A 22318-nucleotide genomic window follows, 5' to 3' on the forward strand; every position below is an offset into this window, starting at 1 on the left:
CAGGGTCACAACAAGTTAGTAAAAATCAACTCAAAGTTGCTTTTACAGCAAAATTCCAAATTTACCTGTCTGATAGACTCTGGTTAACAGGAAACACTGACCAGGTTCCTACACTTAACAAGAATTACTAATTATTGTAAATAAAAATGTTCTACCCACAGGCCAACAAAAAAAACTAGTGTGTAACCTTACTATTTAAAACTCTAACCTATGTAAGAATCTGTACAGATGTACATGTAGATTAATACAAACAAACAAAATGATATTATAAGTGGAGGGGAATAAAACTCAGTAAATAGAGTTCAATGGCACTAATTCACAGGGTTCAATGAGATGTTCTTTTTTCTTTCCAAGACTTTCTGCTCTCTCCAGCTTCTTGCACTTCTTAACAGGAGGCACGGAGCAGTTGGGACACAATTTACAAAATATCTTAGCTGCTAGTTAAAGGCAACAGCTTACAGAAAGCGGAGAGAGAAATTAACTGCCTTTCATCAGTCTTCAGGTACTTTACAGCAGAGAGAGAGCTGGCAACTTCTCCACTTCTAATATAAACAGCCAAGCTGTTCACTTGCCCAACCAGAGAGCTGTTGTCAGGTTGAAGACTTTAAGAATCCACGCCTGGTCACATTTGCACAAACCAATCAGCAGTCTATTACTAGCTGAATCCTGTGCCATTTTATCTCTTTTCTCCAACTGATTTAAACAAAGCATCAGTGTAAACACAACTTACAATGAGTTCGAATAATATACTTTTGAAAAGTATAACAATTCCTTCCACAGACCATTGTTTTAAAACAGTCCCTTTTCTGGTTCAGACTACTATCAAGACTAAAGAAAAATAAAAAGATGTGGTCTTTGCAACAGCTTTAAATACATAGTAGAAGATATAAAGAAATCATCTTTGAAATAACTGGGGATTATTTTCTTTTAGTTTTGATCCTGACCCAAGGAAAATATACACATTTTGGTCTGTTATCGTTAGAGGTACATTTGGATGGATATCAATATATGGTTGTAACCAAGCACAGGTGCAAAGATACTTGGCCTGCAAAAGTGAGAAAGAGGCAAAAAAGTAAGTTAACAAATAAAATAAAATTAGGTTTTTTTCAGGTAAGAAATTACAAGAATACTTCTTTGTCCCTATGTTCATGGAAAAAGTAAACAATACCGGTCATAATATTTTACCTGTAGAACAGGAACTGGGGAGGCCCAAACCTTATTCAAATTTTAAAATTCAGTGTGAATTTTTAAAACTTTTTGGATATACTGATTGTTGCTGAGTTTTGTTTGTTCTGTCATGGGATGGGTGCCATTGTTAAGGTCAGTCTTTATTCCCCAATCATAATTTCTAAATTTCTACATTAAAATAGCTTGTTCCTGATTAGTTCTAAGAAACAATCCTTAATGCAATTTGTCTTCCTTGTCAAACTTGTCCATCTAATTTGTCTTGTTAGTATACAGATTAAACTCACCCTTGACAATTTTATGCCTTTCTTACCTCTGTAAATTATTTCCTGGTTTGTTGTTTTGTCTTCAATAAGGCAACCCTTTGAGGTATTTAGATGACTCTCAGCCATGACTTCTTTCTCTCGCCATTCCTTGTTTTTACCCAAACTGATTCCACATCACGATTTATTGTGCATACATCATGACTCATCACCAAAACTACTCCACCTCCTTTTCCTTTTGACTGTTCTTCTGGAACATTGAACTCACTTGAATATTGAGTTCCCAATCTTGGTCACTGTGTAATCAAATCTGCTTAATAGCTGTCAAGTCATATTCCTTTATTTCTATTGGTGCCATTTAACCCATCTATCTTCTTACAAATTCCCATTTACATAATTTGCATACAATTCCCATATGCCGCAGCTACAACATATTCTCTGTCCAGCCATTTCTATGCTATTATAGAATCATAGAGATGTACAGCATGGAAACAGACCCTTCGGTCCAACCCGTCCATGCCGACCAGATATCCCAACCCAATCTAGTCCCACCTGCCAGCACCTGGCCCATATCCCTCCAAACCCTTCCTATTCGTATACCCATCCAAATGCCTCTTAAATGTTGCAATTGTACCAGCCATCACCACATCCTCTGGCAGCTCATTCCATACACGTACCACCCTCTGCGTGAAAAAGTTGCCCCTTAGGTGTCTTTTATATCTTTCCCCTCTCACCCTAAACCTATGCCTTCTAGTTCTGGACTCCCCGACCCCACGGAAAACACTTTATTTATCCTAACCATGCCCCTCATAATTTTGTAAACCTCTATAAGGTCACCCCTCAGCCTATTAAATATATTAAAACTAAATTCCTTAACTACACCAAGGCTGTAATTAAATCTGCTGATTTAAACCAATTGGTCAACCGAAAGACAAAAGAAATACACACTTATCACCTACTTATTTTCCTTTGATGTCACACTTTTGCTCTTATAGGAGGAAGCAAATTGAAGGGATTTTCTGCTATAGGTTTTATGTCCTGCCATTGCTGCCCTTCTTAACCAGGTCTGTTCTCTTTATGAAGTTGCTCACTCACCCTTTCATATTGTTTGTTTGATATGCTGCTTACCCCACACTCCCTACTGCTGTTTATGAAGCTGGTGTCCCTAGTTTTCTCAGGCTGTTCTCAGGCTCCTATTTGCTGTTACTGTTTCACAGTAATTCTGACTTGCTGAATACTCCCAGTTGCTTCTCAGTGATGCTAACTCATTACACATTCCTCCCAGTTACTTCTCAGTGATGCTGTCTTGTGGCACACCTCCAGTGTACTTTATAGTGATGCTAACCTGCTGTACGTTCCTCCAAATCTGCTTCATAGTGATGCTGATTTGCATACATACCCCAGTTTTCATCATTGTAGTTCTAACTGCTGCATAGTCGACTCAGTCTCTTGCCATTGGTGAGTTTCGAAACCATGCCTCAAAAACATTGGCTTGGGGTTCACCATTGATAGTCCAGTGATGGTGGTGGTCATGGGTCTGGAAAGTGCTGTCAAAGGAGCTTTGGTGAGTTTTTGTGGTGCAGCTTGAAGATGATACACACTGCTGCTACTGAGTATCAATGGTGAGGTGAGAGCAGTATTCTAGCATCTGACTTGCGCTTGTAGCCATTGTGTGTGTATATGGCTAGCCCAGTTCAGTTTCTGCTTAGTGATAACACCAGGATATTGATAGAGGGGGATTCAACGATAGCAACACCATTGATAATCAAGGGGTGATGGTTAGATTCTCTCTCACTGGAGATGGTCATTGTTTGGCATTTGTGTGGTGTAATTATTATTTGCCACAAGTTAGCCCAACCATTAGAGTTCAGTTGTTTTCTACATGTTTGAACAAAGACTGAAAATAGATCCACAGTTCTCCTTGGACAGAGTCTTAACATTTCAGATCAGTAACCTCTGTTCAGTAAGAACAGAGTAGATGGTAAAAGAGGGGGAGGTGGGGCATTGTTAGTCAAGGACAGTGTTACGGTAGCAGAAAGGACCTTTGAGGACTTGTCTACTAGGGTAATATGGGCTGAGGTTAGAAACAGGAAAGCAGAGGTCAACCTGTTGGGAGTTTTCTATAAACCTCCAAGTAGCTCCAGAGATGGAGAGGAAAGGATAGCAAAGATAATTCTGGATAGGAGTGAAAGTAACAGGCTAGTGGTTATGGGGGACTTTAAGTTTTCAAATATTGACTGAAAATACTATATATAGAATACATTAGATGGGTCAGTTTTTGTCCAATGCGTGCAGAATAGGTTCCAGATACAGTACGTAGATAAGCTAACAAGGGGCGAGGGCACATTGGATGTGGTACTGGGTAATGAACCTGGCCACGTGTTAGATTTGGAGATTGGTGAGCACTTTGGTGATAGTGACCACAATTCGATTATGTTTACTTTAGCAATGAAAAAGGATAGGCATATACTGCAGGGCAAGAGTTATAGCAGGGGGAAAGGCAATTATGATGTGATTAGGCAAGATTTAGGATGCATAGGATGGGGAAGGAAACTGCAGGGGATGGGCACAATTGAAATGTGGAGCTTATTCAAGGAACAGCTACTGCGTGTCCTTGATAAGCATGTACCTGTCAGGCAGGGAGGAAGTGGTCGAGCGAGGGAGCCGTAGTTTACTAAAGAAGTTGAATCTCTTGTCAAGAGGAAAAAGAAGTCTTATGTTAGGATGAGATGTGAAGGCTCAGTTAGGATGCTTGAGAGTTACGAGTTAGCCAGGAAATACCTAAAGAGAGAGTTAAGAAGAGCCGAGGGGACATAACAAGTTGTTGGCATGTAGGATCAAGGAAAACCCTAAAGCTTTCTATTGATATATCAGGAAGAAAAGAATGACTAGAGAAAGATTAGGGCCAATCAAGGATAGTAGTGGAAAGTTGTGCATGGAGTCAGAGGAGATAGGGGAAGCACTAAATGAATATCTTTTTCCAGTGTGAATACTGACAAAAATAATGTTGAGAATACTGAGATCAGGCTACTAGACTAGACTGGATTGACGTTCGCAAGGGGGAGGTGTTAGCAAATCTGGGAAAGTATGAAAATAGATTAGTCCCTGGGCTGGATGGGATTTAATCCTAGAATTCTCTGGGAAGCCAGGGAGGAGATTGCAGAGCCTTTGTTTACAGGAATAGTAGCAGAAGACTGGAGAATAGGAAATGTTGTCCCCTTGTTCACGAAGGGGAGTACAGACAGAACTGGTAATTATAGACCAGTGTGCCTTACTTCGGTTGTGGGTAAAGTGTTTGAAAAGGTTATAAGAGATAGGATTTGTAATCATCTAGAGAGGAATAAGTTAATTAGGGTATTGTGAAGTGTAGGTTATGCCTCACAAACCTTATTGAGTTCTTTGAGAAGGTGATCAAACAGGTGAATGAGGGTAAAGCGATTGATGGTGTACACAGATTTCAGAAAGGCGTTTGACAAAGTTCCCCACAGTAGGCTAATGCACAAAATATGGAGGCATGGGATTGAGGGTGATTTAGCAGTTTGGATCAGAAATTGGCTAGCTAAGAGAAGAGAAGACAGAGGGTGGTGGTTGATGGGAAATATTCATCCTGGAGTTCAGTTACTAGTGGTGTACCGCAAGGATCTGTTTTGGGGCCACTGCTGTTTGTCATTTTTATAAATGACCTGGATGAGGGCATAGAAGGGTGGGTTAGTAAATCTGCGGATGACACTAAGGTCGATGGAGTTGTGCTCAGTGCTGAAAGATGTTGCAGGTTACAGAGGGACACAGATAAGCTGCAGAGCTGGGCTGAGAGGTGGCAAAAGGAGTTTAATGCAAAAAGTGTGAGGTGATTCACTTTGGAAGGAACAACAGGAATAAAGAGTACTGGGCTAATGGTAAGGTTCTTGGTAGTGTAGATGAGCTGAGAGATCTCGGTGTCCATGTACATACATCCCTGAAAGTTGACACCCAGGTTGACAGGGTTGTTAAGAAGGCATACAGTGTGTTAGCTTTTATTCATAGAGCGATTGAGTTTTGGAACCACGAGGCCATGCTACAGCTGTATAAATCTCTGGTGCAGCCGCACTTGGAGAATTGTATGCAGTTCTGGTCACTGCATTATACGAAGGATGTGGAAGCTTTGGAAATGTTCAGAGGAAATTTACGAGTTGCCTGATATGGAAGTAAGATCTTATGAGGAAAGGCTGAGGGACTTGAGGCTGTTTTCGTTAGGGAGAAGAAAGTTGAGAGATGAAGTAATTGAGACATATAAGATTACCAGAGGGTTAGATAGGGTGGACAGTGATAGACTTTTTCCTTGAATGGTGATGGCCAACACGAGGGGACATGGCTATCACCCCTCAATTTAAGGCTATAGGACAGATGTCAGAGGCAGTTTCTTTCCTTACAGAGTAGTCGGGGGGGTGGCACACACTGCCTGCATCAGTAATAGACTTGCCAACTTTAAGGACATTTAAATGGTCATTGGATAAACATATGGATGAAAATTGAATTGTGTAGGATAGATGGGCTTCAGATTGGATCCACAGATCGGTGCAACATCAAGGCCCGAAGGGTCTGTGCTGCGCTGTAATGTTCTGTGTTCTATGTTCTAATCTATTGGGTGAAACCTTTATCAAGACCTGAACTACATAAACGATGGAAAAGAATGTGACAAAATCATGCAAGAATTTCAATGAGGCTTATCACAATGTTGGAAGCAACCTACATTTTGGGCACTGAGTCAAAATTTTCGCAAGCACCAGTGAGTTGCTTATTGAAGGAGAAAATTGCTTGTTCACAATCTTATTTATTAGGTACATTAATATGCAGCTTCGTTTACTACCATTCGCTGCGAGCTGCCAAGAATTGTCAACCTAGCCTGGAGTGATTGAATTGACTAGGATTGTTTTATTTAGAGCAGAGGAGACTGAGGGGGAACATAGTTGAGAGGTATAAAATTATGAGGAACACAGGGAACTATAGACCAGTGAGCCTGCCGTCGGGTGTGGGCAAGTTGTTGGAGGGAATCCTGAGGGACAGGAGGTACATGTATTTGGAAAGGCAAGGACTGATTAGGGATAGTCAACTTGGCTTTGTGCATGGGAAATCATGTCTCACAAACTTGATTGAGTTTTTTGAAGAAGTAACAAAGAAAATTGATGAGGGCAGAGCTGTAGATGTGATCTATATGGACTTCAGTAATGCATTCGACAAGGTTCCCCATGGGAGACTGATTAGCAAGGTTAGATCTCATGGAATACAGGGAGAACTAGCCAATTGGGTACAGAACTGGCTCAAAGGTAGAAGACAGAGGGTGGTGGTGGAGGATTGTTTTTCAGACTGGAGGCCTGTGACCAGTGGAGTGCCACAAGGATCGGTGCTGGGTCCACTACTTTTCATCATTTATATAAATGATTTGAATGTGAGCATAAGAGGTATAGTTAGTAAGTTTGCAGATGACACCAAATATGGAGGTGTAGTGGACAGCGAAGAGGGTTACCTCAGATTAAAACAGGATCTTGATCAGATGGGCCAATGGGCTGAGAAGTGGCAGATGGAGTTTAATTCAGATAAATGCGAGGTCTGCATTTTGGGAAAGCAACTCTTAGCAGGACTTATACACTTAATGGTAAGGTCCTAGGGAGTGTTGCTCAACAAAGAGATTTTGGGGTGCAGGTTCATTGCTCCTTGCCAGTGGAGTCGCAGGTAGATAGGATATAAAGAAGGTGTTTGGTATGTTTTCCATTATTGGTCAGAGTATTGAGTACAGGAATTGGGAGGTCATGTTGTGGCAGTGCAGGACATTGTTTATGCCTGTTTTGGAATATTGCATGCAAATCTGGTCTCCTTTCTATCGGAAAGATGTTGTGAAACTTGAAAGAGTTCAGAAAAGATTTACAAGGATGTTGCCAGGGTTGGAGGATTTGAGCTATAGGGAAAGGTTGAATCGATTGGGGCTGTTTTCCCTGGAGTCGGAGACTGAGGCTTGACCTTTATAGAGGTTTATAAGATCATGAGGGGCATTGGTAAGGTAAATAGACAAAATCTTTTCCCTGAGTTGGAGGAATCCAGAACTAGAGGGCATAGGTTTAGAGTGAGAGGAGAAAGATATGAAAGAGACCTAAGGGGCAATGTTTTCACACAGAGGGTGGTACGTGTATGGAATGAGCTGCCAGAGAAAGTGGTGGAGGCTAGTACAATTGCAACATTTAACAGGCATCTGGAGGGGTATATGAATAGGAAGGGTTTGGAGGGATATGAGCCGGGTGCTGGCAGATGGCATTTAGTGGGTTGGGATACCTGGTTGGCACAGCAAGTTGGACCGAAGGAACTTCTTCCCTTGATAGAGGGATCATAGATTCAGGATAAGGTTCATGTTAAGTAGAAAGTTCGGAGGGATTTGAGGAAATTTGTTTTCCATTCACAGGATGTTGGGAATCAGGAACTCATTGCCTGTAAGGGTGGTACAAGCAGAAACCCTCAACATTTTAAAAAGTATTTACATGTAAACTTACGATGCCAAGGCATAGAAGGCTATGGGCCAAGTGCTGGAAAGTGGAGTTAGAATAGTTAGGTGGCTGTTTGTGACCACCACAGCTTCAATGGCTGAAGGGCCTTTTTCTGTTCCGTAGGCATCTGACTGTTCACCATACAGTGTGTACCGGATATGAATTCCTGATATTCCGCCTTCCTATTCTCAAGAAGTATCTCTTCTACTGAGTGTAATGGGCTGATCTCTCTTGTGAGTTTGGGTCATCTTTATTAGTTTGTCACTATTTACCATATCTTGATCATAATCTCAGGTATGTCACATACTTCCCTGGTCTCTGTCTCCTGAGCATTATACAGTAACTCAGTAAGATCTTCTATCTGCTCTGTTGTCCCCAGTCTTTGTTCATTTTTGAATGGCTGAAGTCTATTGTATTGACTTACTAGGACTTGAAAAGTAAAATGGTTAGAATTAAGTGCCTGTTTGCTTTTCTGAATGTGAGCAATGTAATAATGGAATGGGAATCAAGAAAACATCAGATATGTTATATCAGTTCAAGATAATTGAGGAGAGAGGTGATAATGATAAGAAAACAACAATTAAGATCAAAGGAAAACCTTTTGATCTAGATTTAGTACAAATTTGGGTCCCAACAAGAGATCACAGTGAACTGGAAATAGAGGCATGATATGGTGATATCCTGAAGTGTTATGATCAAGTTAAATCACAATGTAATAATTGTTTTGTACAATTCTACACTAAAATTGGTGAAGGAACACTATGAACACATATTGGTCAATACCGCCATGAATCGAGGAAAAAAAGTGAAAGAAACTGACATGATTTCTGTGAAGAAAATAACCTAATGGTGGCAAATGATTTCTTTTAAGCAACCAAAAAGAAGATTGTATACATAGTTCAGATGATTTGTATATATTTTAATATTATTATATTATGTGATGATAAAACAATGTTTTTGAAATATAGACGTTTATAAGATCATGGGAGCATGGATAAGGTGAATAGCCAAGGACTTTGCTGCTGGGTAGGGGAGTCCGAAACTAGAGGGCATAAGTTTAAGGTAACAAAGGAAAGATTTAAAAGGGACCTAAAGGTCAACATATTCACCCAGAGGTGGTGTGTGCATGGAATGAACTGTCAGAGGAAGTGGTGGAGGTTGATACAATTGCAACATTGAAGACCATAAGACCATACGACATAGGAGTGGAAGTAAGGCCATTTGGCCCATAGAATCCACTCCACCATTCAATCATGGCTGATGGGCATTTCAACGCCACTTGCCCACATTCTTAATTCCTTGCGAGATTAAGAATTTATCAATCTCTGCCTTGAAGACATTTAACGTCCTGGCCTCCACCCCGTGCTGTGGCAATGAATTCCACAGGCCCACCACTCTCTGGCTGAAGAAATGTCTCCTAATTTCCATTCTAAACTGACCCCTCTAGTTCTAAGGCTGTGCCCATGGGTCCTAGTAACCCCGCCTGACGGAAACAATTTCCCAGTGTCCACCCTTTCTAAGCCATGAATTATCTCTAAGTTTCTATTGGATCTCCCCTCAATCTTTTAAACTCTAATGAATACAATCCCAGGATCCTCAGCCATTCATCATATGTTAGGCCAACCATTCCAGGGATCATCCTTGTCAATCTCAGCTGAACACGCTTTAGTATCAGTATGTCCTTCCTGTGGGGCCCAAAACTGGACACGATGTTCTAATTGGGGCCTAACAAGAGCTTTATAAAGTCTCAGTAACATATTACTGCTTTTACATTCTAACCCTCTTGAGATAAATTACAACTCAAACTCAAATTTCGGAGCAGAGGGATACAGATGCTTAGGAATTGGATGGCAGATTTAGGCAGTAGACTTGGATCGACTCAGGCTTGGAGGGCTGAAGGGCCTGTTCTTAGGCTGTAAATTTTCTTTGTTCTTTGTTCTTATTACATTTGCTTTCTTAACCACGGATTCCACCTGCAAGTCAACCTTTAGAAGACATCTGGATGGGTAGATGAATAGGATCGGTTTAGAGGGTTACGAATCACATGCTGGCAAGTGGGATTAGATTAATTTATCTGGTTGGCATGAACAAGTTGGACCAAAGGATCTGTTTCCATTCTGTACATGACTGTAGTATAAAGAATATTCATTTACGTACCAGTATGGATATAACTGTATTCACAAAACAAGCAGCCTGGATTTTTACTGCACTGCCTATAAGTATGATGGAGGCAGGTTAAATTGAGGCATTCAATTCAGGATAATGGAAAAGAGACAAGAGTTTGGCACCAAGTCAAAATGCTCAGACAGCCAATGCAGAAAAAATAGGCTGAATGGCTTCCTTCTGCTCCATAACAAGTTCTGGTGATAATTCCAATCGAAAAATAAAGTGAAACTGTAAATACTGAAAGAAAATTATTTGCAACCATATAAACCTCAATGTGTTAAAGATTGAAAACCGAGGCATTGTGACAGTGCTACTCCATTAACAAGGTTATCTTGTCCTTGGTTTGTTTTTCTGGAGAGGTTGTAAAAGATACACACTCCAAAAAGTCTGGGTTTGGGTGGGTTTTAGGACCAGTTTGATTATAGCTAACAGACACTGCCTCAGGAAAAAAGGCTTTTAAGTTTTAAAGAAAACACTTGTACAATGAAAGGGGAGTAGCCAGTTCTCCCAGCTCAGCTTTTCTCTGGTTTAGTTTGGTGTATGGCAGTCCGGCTATTCATTGAAAGCAGTCAGGCAGTTGTGAAGCTGCAGGACCCACAAGAAGCAGCTCCATGCTGGCCCTCCTTCTCTCTGACTTCTCTCCAGTAAGACTCTGTGTTTGATTTTACCTTTTGTGCCAAGGGGTGTTTATGGGAATTGTTGCAAGTATTTGCAACAGCATCATTAAGTTGGGATGACCTGTTGAGTCTTCAGATAGGTTAAGTTACCCTGCATTCTGTTTTCTTCAGTTTGTGTTTCATTCGGTAATCTTGTAAATAAATTCTGTTTTATTCAAAACTAAGTGGTTTGCCCAGCTGCATCACTACTGGAATATTTGTTTAAAACAACTAGCAAAGTTAGAGTCTGGGCTACTTTCTTGAAGTGTTTTGAGGAGGTCTGACCTGGTCCATAACAGCATTCGCTGTTAAAATGAACCAAGACATATGCATGGTTCAGATATTACAGGTAACGTTAGAAACTTCTGACCAATGTCAGTTAGAGAAAAACGTACCCACATACCTGCCAGTATTATTTTCAGACCAAACTTCTCATGCTGTCTTTTCCCGAGAGCTTCCATTATAGAAAGCTACAGAGGCCTCAGCACAGCACAGGAGAACAAAGTCACATATTATCATGACACCAGAAGACCTGTGACTACCCTTTCAAGGCAGCAGAAAATAGAATAGGGATTTAAACTGCAAACTAATTTTGGATGAAACTTCCATTCCACTTTTGAGATATTGCATAGCATGTTATTACATTGTTTCTGATTCTTAACCGTTTTATAATTAGTCAATAACATTAAATGTCAGATTTGTTTAATTTCTTAAAACATTGAATATGAAAATTTAATTAGTTTTTAAATTTATTTTAAGCTCAGTGTTATTTCGTGATTTCTAGTGAAAAGTGGGGTGAAATGTGGCTGGGTAGGGTCAGTGGATATGGTAAGTGTAGGGTGACAAGTAGGTGACTATTAGACTGGAACAGGAAATTAGAGTGGAGCCACGGAGTTAATTGTCCAAGTTGGATGGTGTTGGATGCCTGACAGGGGACTAGGCAATCAAAATGAAGGCGGGGGGGGGGCGTTAGTGAAACGGGGAATAATGATTATTCAGTTATACAGTTATCCAGGAGATGGAGTAGAGCTTAGTCCCTCTGATGTTTCCTGGGTAAGTATCCAAATAAGTTGAAAGCTTTCAAAATCTTTGCCTTAGTCATTTGAAGATCCAGAATTCCAGACACCATATTGGAAGTTTAAATTTTCCAGGCAATCTCCAGTGGTCATTGTATCAGGATCTCTGAAGGATCCCAGTGCACACCTATCAGGATACTTTGCTATATTATTTTTCGGTTACAACATCTGGACCTATGACTTAGGAATGAGTAAGCTGAACATCAATAGAAAGCGAATTGAAACTTGTGAAAGAGACAGTACAATATGCTGCTCAAGATATCTTACCAAAATGGAAAATAGAGACGAAGAGTGGTGATAGATGAGACACTAGGAATGAGTTTAGAAAGAGGAATTAAAAGAAAGAAACCTAAGAGTGATGAAATTGAAACTAAAATAAATAACACATATTGACAGTTAAAGAGTAATAGTCCAATAAGATGCGTGTGAAGTTTTGGAGCTGGAAAGAAATCACAAATGAGTTATGCACCAAAAGGTGAAATATTTGGGAAGAAGAAAGCCAGGGATAGCTGAAAAAAACTCCATAGGGGTCAGTATCCTAAAACCAAGTCACCCTTTCTTTACACATGCATTGTACTTGACACTGGTTCAGCTTCCTCAGAGCCAGCTCTCAGAGTGAACAGGACCTCTGACACTCCTGTTTATATCTATCAACCAGGAATCCCCAATTTGACCACATTAACCCCAGTGACTAATATTCTCTGAGGGCCACCTAGCTGACCTTTGCAATCACTACATTAACAGCAGATGGGGAGTCCATAAAAGATTAGGATAGTCAAATATCGTTTGAAAAGGAGGCAATAGCAAAAAGATGCACAGAATATTTGTAAATTATATAATAGTCCAAATCAAGGGAGCCCTCAAGAAAAATTAACAAACATTGGACCAAACAGTACAATCTAAGATGTAAGAAAGTACAGGGAAATCTCCTGCCATTGAAGAAGTAAAACTGAAAATCTAAAAGCCCTTGGAGAACCAGAATTAGAAGTGATGATGAAAATGTGTGATTAAATATAGACCATAGGATAAGTTATTTGAGACATTCTTCTTTTGTTCAGTAAACTAAAAAACGTAAAGTAATGGAGTGCAATCATTTTAGAACTATTCATGTAATAGGTTGCCTCATTAAAGTGATCTTGAAAACAATAATACATTACCATAACCATAATACTAAAGTTTGAAGAAAAAATTGGTGATATGCAGTCTGAATTTAGATCTGGAGTAGGAACAAAATAGGGAATACTTAGCCTAAGAACAATTTCTGATAAATATCTATAAGTAACAAGAATATTTACAAATGCATCATTGATTATGAAAACACATTGAATCATCTTTATCAGTAAAAGTTAATACAAGTTTGTTGAAATATGACAAGAACAGTAAAGATGTGAGATTTATCCAGACCCTATACTGAGATCAAATCGCGAGCATCAGGTTCAAAGTCAAACAGACATGTTTCAAATTAAAAAAGGACTACAACAAAGCTGTGATTTGCCACCAAAGTTATTCAACTTGTACACAGAACAAATATTCAGACAAGAAAATGTACTTTCAGAGGTAGAAATCAGAGGCGCGAATATTACAATTTGCAAAATGCTGATAACACGGTGCTATTTGCATAATCAGAAGAGATCCTAAAAATATTGTAGATCAATTAAAATCCAAAAGCTTAAAATATGGATTCATAAGTAAATAAAAAGGATAAAAATAATTATAGAAGGAATATATCAGAAGAAACTAGAGTGAAGATTGAAGTGGATGGTGTCACAGTGGAACAGAGATAGGTTTGTCTGTTTAGGACAAATGTTAACAGGAGACTATAGAATTCCTACAGTCGGGAAGCTGTCATTTAGTCCATTGAGTCCGTGCCGACTCTCCAAAGAGCATCCCACCCAGACCTACCCCATTCCTATAACACTGTATTTTCCATGCCAAATCCACCTCGCCTGCATATCCCTGGACACTTGGCAATTTAGCGTGGCCAATCCATATAAGTGGGACATCTTTGGGCTGTGGGAGGAATGCAGAGGAAACCCACGTAAACAAGCAAATTCACACAGCCAGTTGCCAAGGTTGGAATCAAACATGTCCGTAGCTGTGTGAGGCAGCCGTACTAACCACTGAGTCACTCTGCTGCCCCAGTGGAGAGAGATTAAGAACGTTCAGATGCTGGAATTCAAAGTGGACAAGCAGGAGGATGGAAAAACACAACAAGGCAGGAGGAAGAGAAGTCGATGTTTCAAGTATAGCCCTTCTTCAGGAATGGATGTGGGGATAGGGGGAGCTGCAGATAAAGAGGGGCGGGAAGGGTTATGAGTGGGAAGGGGGCAGAATGGTGAGGTAGTGACAGGTGAATACAAGTGGTGGGTATGACCTGGTTGGTTGATAGGAGGAATGAATCTGGTTGGTGACTGGTTGGAAGGGTCAATAGGTGGAATGGAAGGGAGGAGGCAGGGCTGGAAAGGGAGTCGGGGATGGGTGGAAAGGTTACTTGAAATTGGAGAACTCAATGTTCAGTCCTCCAGGCTGTAGGCTGCCCAAGCGGACGATAAAGTGTTGTCCTCCAATTTGCAGTCTGATTCACTGTGCAATGGAGGTAGCCGAGGATGGACAGGTCTGAGAGGGATTGGGAAGTCAAATTGAAATGGGCAGTCAAGGCTCGCCCTTACTGATGCGGCTGAGATGCTCGACGAAACGTTCACTTAGTTTATGTTAGGTCTTCCTGATGTAGAGAAGACCACATCAGGAACATTGGATGTGTAGATTACATTGGAGGAGAAGTAGTTGAACCTCTATTTCATTGTTGGGGCACTGGATGGAGATGAGAGGGGTGGTGTTCTGACAGGTTTTGCATCTTTTACAGTTGCAGGGGAAGGTACTAGGGTGGGGTGGAGGAAGTTGTCAGGGTTGGTGGGCAGTGGCATGAACCAAGGAGTGAAGAAAGGAATGGTCCTTGTGGAAGGCAAAGAGTGTTCGGGAGGGGAAGATGTTCTTGGTGGTGGGGTCTTGTTGGACCCTATGGAGATGGCTGATATGATTCAGCCATCAGAAGAACAATACAAATAGCTAGAAATAATTTTATGAAGATGAAGAATGTGTAAACAAGAAATTTCAAAACTTGCACTTTGGAAAAGCCTCATAAGGTACTACTTGAAAAGATCCACTTTTCTCTGTGCGTCAGAAACTTGGACCGTAAGTAAGGGGTATAGGGAGAAAGTGGGAACAAGGTACTGAATAGGGTGGTCAGCTATGATCATATTGAATAGCTGAGCAGGCTTGATAGGCCGAATGGCCAGCCCTATCTGTTTTCTATCAATGGAAGGAAATGGAGGCCTTTGTGTTATGAATACTGAGATGTAGGCTAAAAATTTCATATACAGACCATAAGACAAAAGGAAGAGGAGTCTGAAATTGTAAAAGCATAACTCATTTTAAAAAGGGACATCCAGAGAAGGAACTGTCATATTTGGCCACAACTAAAAAGCTAGTGATTTCTTTGACAGGAAAATAGCAGAAAAAGGAATTGGCCGAAGCTATCATAGCCTGGTTGCAAGATGAGCTAAATGGATTGCTGAAAATTGTACAAGAGATATGTATATATGGCATATCATGATAGCAACCCTCCTGGCAGGGGCTGTTGCATGCAGCAGTAGACATAGTGGTGACCCTATGAGCATCTGCCCTTCTCCATCTTGGTGGCAGGGATTGTACGTTAGTAGGTCCTAGAGAAGCATTCTTAATGGCTTGCTACAATACATTTTATTAGATTAGATTAGATTAGATTACTTACAGTGTGGAAACAGGCCCTTCGGCCCAACAAGTCCACACCGCCCCGCCGAAGCGCAACCCACCCATACCCCTACATTTACCCCTTACCTAACACTACGGTCAATTTAGCATGGCCAATTCACCTGACCTGCACATCTTTGGACTGTGGGAGGAAACCGGAGCACCCGGAGGAAACCCACGCAGACACGGGGAGAATGTGCAAACTCCACACAGTCAGTCGCCTGAGTCGGGAATTGAACCCAGGTCTCTGGCGCTGTAAGGCAGCAGTGCTAACCACTGTGCCACCGTGCGCCGCATATATGATGCATACTGCTGCATGTAGCCATTGTAAATTCATGATGCTAGCAGTGAAGTTGATGGACCTGCTGCCTTTCAAGCAAATTGCTTAATTGTTCTGGCTGATATTAAAATGCTTCCTTGCACATTGTAGATGGCCAAAATGCTTCATTCCCTTGAATTACTTATGCTTATATTGTGTCTTTAGCATAGTAAAACACATAAAACTGGCCAAACCTTTTCACAGCATCATAGTCATTATTGACCACATAAGGCGTTTGACAGGGTTCCCCTGATCGGAGCAAGGTTAGAACTCATGGAATTCAGGGAGAACTAGCCATTTGGATACAGAACTGGCTCAAAGGTAGAAGACAGAGGGTGGTGGTGGAGGGTTGTTTTTCAGACTGGAGGCCTGTGACCAGTGGAGTGCCACAAGGATCGGTGCTGGGTCCACTACTTCTAGTCATTTATATAAATGATTTGGATGTGAGCATAAGAGATATAGTTAGTAAGTTTGCAGATGACACCAAAATTGGAGGTAACTGAGAATATTACCTCAGATTACAATGGGATTTTGATCAGATGGGTCAATGGGCTGAGAAGTGGCAGATGGAGTTTAATTTAGATAAATGTGAGGTGCTACATTTAAGAAAAGCAAATTTTAGCAGGACTTGATAAGGTTCTAGGGAGTGTTGCTGAACAAAGAGACCTTGGAGTGCAGGTTCATAGCTCTTTGAAAGTGGAGTCCCAGATAGATAGGATAGTGAAGAAGGTGTTTGGTATGCTTTCCTTTATTGGTCAAAGTATTGAGTACAGGAGTTGGGAGGTAATGTCACTGCTATACAGGACATTGGTTAGGCCACTGTTGGAATATTGCGTATAATTCTTGTCTCCTTCCTATCAGAAAGATGTTGTGAAACTTGAAAGGGTTCAGAAAAGATTTACAAGGATGTTGCCAGGGTTGGAGGATTTGAGCTATAGGGAGAGGTTGAATAGGCTAGGGCTGTTTTCCCTGCAGTGTCGGAGGCTGAAGGGTGACCTTATAGAGGTTTATAAAATCATGAGGGGCATGGATGGGATAAATAGACAAGGTCTTTTCCCTGGGGTGGGGAAGTCCAGAACTAGAGGGCATAGGTTTAGGGTGAGAGGGGAAAGATATAAAAGACACCTCAGGGGCAATATTTTCATGTAGAGGATGGTGCGTGTGTGGAATGAGCTTCCAGAGGAAGTGGTGGAGGCTAATACGATTGCAACATTTAAAAGGCATCTGGATGGGTATATAACTAAGAAGGGTTTGGAGGGATATGGGCCTCGTGCCGGCATGTGGGAATTGATTGGCGTGGGAAATCTGGTCGGCATGGACGAGTTGGACCGAAGGGTCTGTTTCTGTGCTGTACATCTCTATGACTCTATGAATCGGTCGGTGAGTCATGCCAAAAAATACATTGCCTTTAAGCTACTAAAGCACCAATTGCACTTAATTGAATAGTCCAATTGAGTTTCTGGTAAATATCGGCCTCTCATGTTATCCTTGGTGGCATTAGCATAATCCCTTTTAATGGTCAAGAGTTATTTGTTTGAGATGTTCAGTGCCTCATACATGTGTTGGTATTAATGTTATTTGCCATTCATCCACCCAAACCTGCACCTTTTCTAGATCATGCTGCCTTGGGGGAAGAACTATTTTCATTTTCTAAGGAATTACAAATTGAACTGAATTGTCCAATCTTCAGTGAACATTCCCAACCTCCCAGAGGGAAAGTTATTAAAGAAACAGAGGATAACCGGGCTCAGTAAGCTATTCTGTGAAACTGATGCCACATTTTGCTAAGATGGAGAAATTTGTCAAACAAGCACAACTAATCATGTCTTGTTTACATAGAACATAGAACAGTACAGCACAGTACATGCCCTTCAGCCCTTGATGTTGTGCTGACCTTTTATCCTACTCTAAGATCAAGCTAACCTACATACCCTTCATTTCACTATCATCCATGTGCCTATACAAGATGATGAACTTGTAACTTTGTTGTTTTAGTTTTAGGATGCTATGTTTTCCTACACAATGACCTCATTTCAAAAGAAATTGCTGGTACTTAAGCACATTGAGACATCTTTAGGACATATAAATGCAAATTCTTCATTTCTGATTAATATTATGGGTTGTAAGAGATCTTGTTTTGTGTTTAACTGACACATAACTTTGGTTTTAACAGAGCTTTAATCCTGAACTTGATTGGTACATGTATTCTACTGACATTATCCTGCCTGTGTGGTTTAGTTATGTATGCTGTTTATGGAAACTGTGATCCAATAAAGGCGAATAGAGTTAGCAACTCTGGCCAGGTAAGTGAAGATATTTTATGAAATTAATTTGTTATAGCATGCACTGTACTTTATGATGCTTACATAAAGGAAACCTATTCCCAATCATGTTCTCAATAAAAAGAAGTCAATTTTAAATGTTATAACCTGCAACACACTACTCACTTTTCCCAGGGCTCTTTCATGGTCCTGGCCACACATATTTCCTTTGATGTCCTGACATTGTTCACCATCTTTGGGTGCAACAGCTACTTCATGACAATCATTGCATTTATTTGGTGCATTGCAATGTGCATTGCAAAGTGCTATTGGCTAAATATCTGACCAGATAATATTGCACCTTGTAAAATGAAGGAGATATTCGGTAGAATTTAAAGAAGGTGATTAAGTCCACATCTTCTGGTTGGAGTGTTAGCAAGAGCTCATGTCACCAATGTTCAGGTATATAATTCTTTAAAATGTGTGTCACAGGTCAGCAAGGCCTTCATTGCTCAGACCTTTAAATATAGGATTTGGGACATCATGTTGAGGTTATACAGGACATTGGTGGGGTCTCTTCTTGACTACTGCATGCAGTTTTGGTTGCCCTGCTGTAGGAAGAATATTATTAAATTGGAAAGGTTTCAGAAGAGATATACCAGGATGTTGCCAGGAATAAGGGTTTGAGTTATAAGAATAGGCTGGATAAGCTGGGACTTCTTTCACTGGAGCGTAGGAGGTTGAGGGGAGACCTTGTAGAGGTTTATAAAATTATTAGAGGCACAGATAGGGTAAATAACAAGGGTCTTTTCCCTAGGGTGGGGAGTTCAAAATTAGAGGGGATATTTTTAAGGTGAGAGGAGAACATTTTAAAAGAACATATGGATTAATGTTTTTACACAGGGAGTGGTTCATGTGTGGAATGAACTGCCAGAGGAAATGGTGGATGCAGGTACGGTTATAACATTTAAAAGATATTTGGATAAGTACATGAATAGAAAAGGTTTAGGGGGATATGGACCACATACAGACAAATGGGACTAGTTTAGTTTGGGAACATGGCTACTGTGGACTAGTTGGATTGAAGGTTGTGTTTCCATGATGTATGACTCTATAATTTTCAGGAAGGCCAGCTGAATAAATGTCAATCATCAGGCACCTAACTGGATGGCCCCAGGCTGCCCCTGGGATCAAGGACCTCAAGGGCGGAAACCCTCTCCCCCTCATTTATTGACCAATCAAAATATGGCAACCATACATTGCTCAGGAGTTTGGAGGGGTTTGGCAATAAGTGCAGGAGTCATCTTATAATAGGTATTTTGATCAACCGCTGAGGACATCCTCCTGAAGGCTCACTAGTAACCCCATGGGGTTTGCTTTTCAGACTTTCCACATGGCAAATCATTTTCTACCATTAACTAACCAGCGGCTCTTCGTTGAGGCCCTGATCCCACTTAAGGTTCACAATTGGCATAAGCGTGTAATGACCATCTATTAAACTTCCTATCCTGGAATTAATTGGGCTGGGGGGGAGGGATATAGGGGGCTCCACTCCTCTAGACAAGCTCTTCCAGTATATTTACAACACAGGCAAACACCTAACAATTTGGAAAATTGACAGGTATGTTCTGTACATAAATAAAAAAAGGGACAAAAAGTCAACCCGGTCAATTACCGACCCGATAGAGGTTGTAATCGACAGTGCTATCAAGCACTACCTGCTCAGCAATAACCTGCTCAGTGACAGCCACTTTGGGTTCTGCCTGGACCACTCAGCTCCTAATCTCATTACAATTTTGGTTCAAACATTAGCAAAAATGGTGAATTCCACAGGTAAGGTCGGAGTGACAGCCTTTGATATGAAGGCCTCATTTGACCGAGTGGCATCAAGGAGCCTTAACAAAACTGGAAGCAATGGAAATGAAGGGGCAAACTCTCTGCTAGTTGCAGTCATACATGACACATAAGAAGGATGTGGTTGCTGGAGGTCATGTCAGCTGCAGGAGATCTCTGTAGCAGTTCGTTAGGGTAGTATCCTAGGCCCAACCATCTTTAGCTGATTCATCAATGTACTTCCCTCCAGCATGAGGTCAGAAGTGGGGATGTTTGTTGATGAGTGCATAAAGTGTTTCCTTAGATACTGAAGCAGTCTATTTTCAAATGCAACAAGATCTGGATAAAATCCAGGCTTGGGCTTACAAGTGGCAAGTAATATTCATGCCACACGTGCCAGACTATAACAATCTCCAATAAGAGCAATCTAACGACCACCTTTTGACATACAATGATGTTACCATCACTGAATCCCTCACTATCAACATCCTTGGGGTTACTGTTGACCAGTAATTCAACTGGACTTATCATATAAATATAATGGCTACAAGAGCAGGTCAGAGTCTAGGAATACTGTGGTGAGTAGCTCACCTCCTGATTTCCCCAAAGTCTGAAAACTATCTGTAAGCCACAAGTCAGGAGTGTAATGGAATACTTGCCATTTTCGTGGATGGGTACAGCACCAACAACCATCAAGAAGCTTAATACCATCCAGGGCAAAGTAGCAAGCTTGATTGGCATCACATTCACAAATCTTCACTCTTGCCACCACCACTGCTCAGTAACAGCAGTGTGTACTATCTACAAGATGCACTGTGGAAATTTACCAAAGACTTTTAGACAACATTTCCTAAACCCACAACCACTTCCATCTAGAAGGACAAGGGCAGCAAATAAATGAGAACACCAGTCTTGCAAGTTCCCCTCCAAACCACCCACCATCCCAACTTGGAAATATATCATTGTTCCTTCACTGTTGATGGCCAAAATTCTGGAAACCCTCCCCAAGGGCACATGGACTGTAGCATTTCAAGAAGACAGCTCACCACCACCTTCTCAAGGACAACAAGGGATGGGCAATATATGGTGGCTCAGCCTGCAATGGCCACATCCCACAAGAGAAAAAGAAGAAACCACCATTAACTGCCCATCACCAACTTTATCATTACATTGTGCTCAGCTATTTCTGTAACTCCTAACCATGTCTATGTTCCTAGACAATTGTAGAATCATTGGCCTATAAAATGTGTCTGTATGGCGTCTATTTTTTTATATGCATAATAAGGCAGGCAGGAAGTGTGCACTCTTATTCTCAAATTTATACCACAAGATCACAATCAGGAGAGACTGTGTTCACAGTGTTCCAAGATCTGTATAATGAATGTAAATTCTAGTTTTGTATGTCTTAGAGAACCTGTTTTTCACTTTAAATCAACCCAGTGCTTCAGTTACCATGTGCTGACTTTATGTAGCATATCCTTGCTTTATGAAGACAAAAGTCACCATTGATAATTAAAGTGATAATGCACTTCTTAACGATTCATTTCTTTGCTGTTTGATATCTTGAAATCTCTGTTATTCTAACAGTCTAGAAAGTTCACTTTGCATTTAAATGTTTTATTCCTGATTCAATGCTCACATTCTGATACAAAACATAAAGAAAACCTTTGGTCCAATTTGGCTGTGCCTATTCTTGGAAGAACTAGCAAATAATTCACTTTTTGACTCCCCTGACTCTGTCAGGTACAGATCTAGAATGCTTGGATGAGTGCAGCACCATTATCATTTAAGAAGCTTGTCACCATCCAGAACAAAGCAACCCACTTAATTAGCACCATATCCACAAATATTGATTTTTTCTACTATTGAAGTATGGTAGCAGCAACGTGTATCATCTACAAGACAGACTGCAGAAATTCAGCAAGCTCCCCGATAACACCTTTTATGATCATCACCATCGAGAAGGACAATGGGAGAAGGAAGGTGGGAATGCTACCACCTGAAAGTTCCTCTTCAAGCTACTTACCATCCTGACTTGGAAATACATCACTGTTCTTGCAATGTTCTGGGTCAAATCCTGTAACCCCCTTCCTAATGGCCTTGTGGATCTGCTTGCAGCAATTGGACCTCAGCTTTTAAGAAAGCACTTCCTCACCACCTTTTCACACACAACTAGGAAGGGCAATGTCTTGTACAGCCATAACATGACATCCAAATTCCTGTACTCAGTGCTGTGACTGATGAAGGCAGGCATGCCA

The 22318-nt window shown here is 40.9% G+C and overlaps 1 protein-coding gene across 1 annotated transcript in view; it reads left to right on the top strand.

Moving 5' to 3' along the window:
• The window catches only part of LOC122562358 (sodium/iodide cotransporter-like), a 131662-nt gene that overhangs the window by 65465 nt on the left and 43879 nt on the right, over positions 1-22318 (top strand). Inside the window, 2 exon segments of the mRNA XM_088000808.1 lie at positions 932-1072; positions 18140-18269. Coding sequence (XP_087856934.1) covers positions 932-1072; positions 18140-18269 — 271 coding nt within the window.

This window comes from Chiloscyllium plagiosum, unplaced genomic scaffold (assembly GCF_037043375.1).
Source record: "Chiloscyllium plagiosum isolate Xiang-an unplaced genomic scaffold, Cpla_swu_hap1 HiC_scaffold_25, whole genome shotgun sequence".
Classification (NCBI taxonomy): Eukaryota; Metazoa; Chordata; class Chondrichthyes; order Orectolobiformes; family Hemiscylliidae; genus Chiloscyllium; species Chiloscyllium plagiosum.